The 3,879-nt window shown below is 68.1% G+C and overlaps 1 protein-coding gene across 1 annotated transcript in view; it reads right to left on the minus strand.

The window, feature by feature from the left end:
• The window catches only part of PFL1_06891 (uncharacterized protein), a gene marked incomplete at both ends in the record, with an annotated part of 13,567 nt that extends 10,181 nt beyond the window's left edge, over positions 1–3,386 (minus strand). Inside the window, 2 exons of the mRNA XM_007882809.1 lie at positions 19–2,940; positions 3,051–3,386. Coding sequence (XP_007881000.1) covers positions 19–2,940; positions 3,051–3,386 — 3,258 coding nt within the window. The remainder of the gene's footprint in view (positions 1–18; positions 2,941–3,050) is intronic.
• Between the last annotated feature and the right edge of the window lie 493 nt (positions 3,387–3,879).

Below are 3,879 nucleotides of genomic sequence, written 5' to 3' on the forward strand. Positions count from 1 at the left end.
GTTACGGTGGCCGGCGACCGTCCGTGGGAGCAGATCGGGCGGGGACCGGCCCGCGTGGGGTGTCGCCGCCGCCGCCGAGGCACTGCGGCCAGCGTCGGCCAGCGAGGACGACGAAGACGACGGGGCCACGCCGTCGCCGCCCTTGTCCTTGGCCTGATCCTTGTCGCTGCTGGGCTTGGGCGGCGCTGGCAGCGCGGCCTTGAGCAGCATGTTTTCCCACGCGCAGCCGCGGTGAAGGCGGCCGAGCTCGGCGATGCTGACGGTGCCCGAAAACTCGCTGGCGAGCAGCGTCTGGAGGTAGGTGGTCGGCATCTTCTGCCCGGCGTAGGCAAACGTCTGGCAGATGTCGCTGAGGAGGTGGGTGCGCGAGCTGAGGCTGACCAGCTGGCGGAACGTGGCGTTGGCCGCCTCGGCCTCGGCGTCGGAGCCGGGCCGAGCGAGCGACAGCAGCCTGGGCTCGCTCGACGCGTCGCCACCCTGGTGGAAGGCGCCCCAGATGGGGCCGGCGACCTCGAGCGACTGCTTGACGTCGCGGAAGAGCGCCGTCAGCACCGTGCTCGGGCTGATCTCGGTGACGTAGCGGAAGAGGGTGACGAGCGAATCGGCGGCCATCGACGCGGCAAAGTCGTACGGCAGGCTCGGCAGCGAGTAGAAGCGCAGCATCTTGGCGAGGCCGTCGAGCTTGAGGAAGTCCTTGCAGTGCGACGTCGTCTGGAAGAGGCCCTCGAGGAAGCGCGCCGTGACGTCGATCGAGACGACGACCGGGTTCTTTTCGACGCTCTCCTCGTCCTTTCGCCACGGCGTCGCCTCTTCGGTGATGACGTCGGCCAGCGCGACCGAACGCCCGATGTGCCGCTCCGAGGCTGCGCTCGAGGCTGCACCGGCACCGGCACCCGTGTCGGCATCGGCGTCGGTGTCGATGGCGGCCCCAGTCCCGCCTTCGGCACCCTGCTGCGACGGCGGTGTTGGCGATGGCGGCACCACGAGCAGGCCATACTGGGAGCGGCGGGCGGGCTCGTCGGGCACGACAAACGACTCGGCCGAGGCCTCGATCTGGTCGAGGCACTTCATGATGGCCTCCATGACGCTGTCCTTGAGGCTGGGCTGGTGGCGCATCAGCTCGTCGATCGAGGAGCCAAACATGCTCGCGTTGTCGCGGTCCTGAAAGACGCGGCTGTGGCGCTCCGAGGTGAAGAGGCCGAAGAGCTTGGGGATGACGGAGCGCGAGTTGAACAGGTCGAGGCCGGCCTGGTTGAGGCAGAGGGCGCCGACGGCGTGCGGGATGGAGCCGATGACGTCGTAGTTGGCCTCGATGTCGTCCTCGATGGCCGAGTAGAAGGACTCGGGCAGCTTGCACTCCTGGATGGCGGCGAGCGACGTGGGCTCGTTGTGGACAAACGTGGCCATGATGTTGATGGCGAGCGCGAGGATCTGCGGGCCAAAGATGGTGCGGTGGTCGATGATTTTCTTGAGCGAGGCCGGCAGCGAGCCGTCGATGAGGTTGCGCAGGCCCTCGCCCGTGCCGGTCGACGTCATCATCTGCGAGATCGACTTAAACATGTTGCGCAGCATCGAGGCGCGCCCAAAGGCGAGGCGGCCGTAGAGGTTGTCCGGGCCCGGCTCGCCAAACACGCTGTCGTCCATGCGGTGCTCGGAGGCGTCTTCGACGTCGCGCTCAATCTCCTGGGCGATGCGGTCGACGAGCGCGTCGAGGCCGCGCGCGGCGACAAACAGGTCAAAGGCGTGGGGCACGCTGTAGACGACGCTGTCGAGCAGGCCGAGGGCGCGCGAGACGGTGCGCTGGACCATGTAGGTGTTGGGGTTGCGCACCTTGATCAGGTCGACGAGGATGGGGACGAGGCCGGCGCTGACAATCATGTGGCTGCCGGCGCCGGTCGAGGCGATGAGCGCGACAAAGCTGAAGAGGGCGTCGGCGTAGTGGCCCGTCGACTGCGGCGCGTCGGTGGCCAGATCCTCGACGAGGTTGCGCAGCACGCTGAGGATGATGCCGTGGTTGACCGAGGCGTTGACGCTGTTCATGACCTCGGTCGCCTTGCCGCGGAAGCGCGCCAGGCTGTCGAGGGCGTAGAAGGCGCTCGCCTGGATCGCCATCTCGCAGCCCTGGGCCGGGTCGACGAGCGTGGCGATCCGCGGCACCAGGTCCGGCTCGTAGAGGAACAGCTGCGTGTTGGCCGTCGCCTCGTTGACGACGTGGGCGTAGCACGCGATCGCCAGCATCCGGCACACGAGGATCTGGCGCCGCGCCACGGGGTCGGCCATCGACATGGCCAGCCGGATCTTCTGCAGCACCTCGAAGCGCTCCTCGGGCGGGATGCCGTGCGCCTCGACGGCGTCGGTGAGGATGTCGATGGCGTCGCGGCCCTGCTGCAGCACATTGCCCAGGTCGACCGACGTCAGCCCCTCGCGCCGCTGGTGCGGAGCGGCATGGTTCGTCGACGACGAGGCGTCGTTGCGGAAGGTGTTGTCCGCCGCGGCGCCGCCGCTACCTCGGTGCGGGCTGGGCGTTGCCATGAGCCCGCCGGCAGCCGACAGGCTGGTCACGGCCGGCGGCCTCGCTCGCGGACGGGTGGGCGTGTTGAAAGCGGCATTGCTGCTGGGTCCGGCGCCGCTGTTTTCGCCGCCGTCGTCGTTGTGTGTGGGGACGACGGCTGCACCGGCTTGGCCGCTGCGCTTGAAGAATTGGAAGCGGACGTTGAAGAGCTCTGAGGGGGGCTGAACGGAGGCGTTGGCGACGTCGGCGAGGCTGAGGCCGTGGTCGCGCGGGGTCCAGGTGAGGGCGAGGGTGGTGAGGCGCTCCTTGGAGATGGGGAACTCGTGGCGCGACGACTGGGAGCTGTGCTGCTGCGCCGGCCGCAGCACCAGCCGCAGCGTCTCCTCGAGCACGTCGAGGTCGCGTGCCAGCAGCAGGTCGTTGAGGTGCTGCGCGGGCAGGGGGGCGCACGAAAAAAGGGGGTGGCGGAAGCATGTCAGCAAGGGGCGGTCCTCGCGGCTAGGCGCGGCTAGATGGGCCACGAGTACCGGCTGCTCACCTCGTACGAGTTGTAGAGCTTGCGGTTGGTGCAGTTCTCGATGAGGAGGCGGCTGAACCGGAGGATGGAGACGAGGAGCTTTTTGCGGAGCGGGGTGAAGTCGTTTGTCTGGAGCTTGGCGAGCTCGTAGTCGCGGCAGGTGTCTTGGAGGATGTCGTCGAAGCGGTTGAGGATCTGTGTCCAGTAGTAGAGGTCGCCGCGGGGCCAGCACCACTCGGATATGCTGTCGAGGATGGCGGGCAGCTCGTCGTCTGCGGCGGCCGAGATGCGGGCGAGGAGGGTGGTGACCTCGGGCGCGGCGGGTGCGAGGCGCCTGGGCGTCTTTGTGATCTTCATTGCGCCGGCACGGGGTGAGCGAGGGCGGCAGGCGTGTCGGTGGGCTGGTCTGCGTGGGTGTGGGCCTTTTTGGCGCTGGCCGTCAGTGCGCGGCCGCACGCAGTCGACAGCAGCTGGCAGGGGGGCAGCGGCTTGTGGCGGACGTCGACTGTGGTGCGGCGAGCGGTAGAGCGAAAAAGGATGCGGAGAAAGAGGGGATGCCCGAAGCCGATCCGACTGTTTTAGGCTTTGGCGCAAGGGCCGTGGTCGCCGTTGAGGCTGTGGGAATCCGAGGCTCTCTGAGTTGCAGGGCGGGGCGAAGAACGAGGTGTGGACCGAGCGAGGCGATTGCGCTGTCGAGATGCAGGGTAGTGCGGTTGCAGGTCTTTGGTCGAGCACTGCCTTGAGAGAGTCAGGGGCGGAGCCGGGCGGGACGTGCGCAAACGAGTGTAGCGATACCGAGCGCGCTGCGGCAGGATATGGCGGTGGGGGAAAGGTCGGATGAGCAGACGAT

The sequence above is a fragment of the Pseudozyma flocculosa genome (assembly GCF_000417875.1).
Source record: "Pseudozyma flocculosa PF-1 unplaced genomic scaffold scaffold00018, whole genome shotgun sequence".
Taxonomy (NCBI): Eukaryota; Fungi; Basidiomycota; class Ustilaginomycetes; order Ustilaginales; family Ustilaginaceae; genus Pseudozyma; species Pseudozyma flocculosa.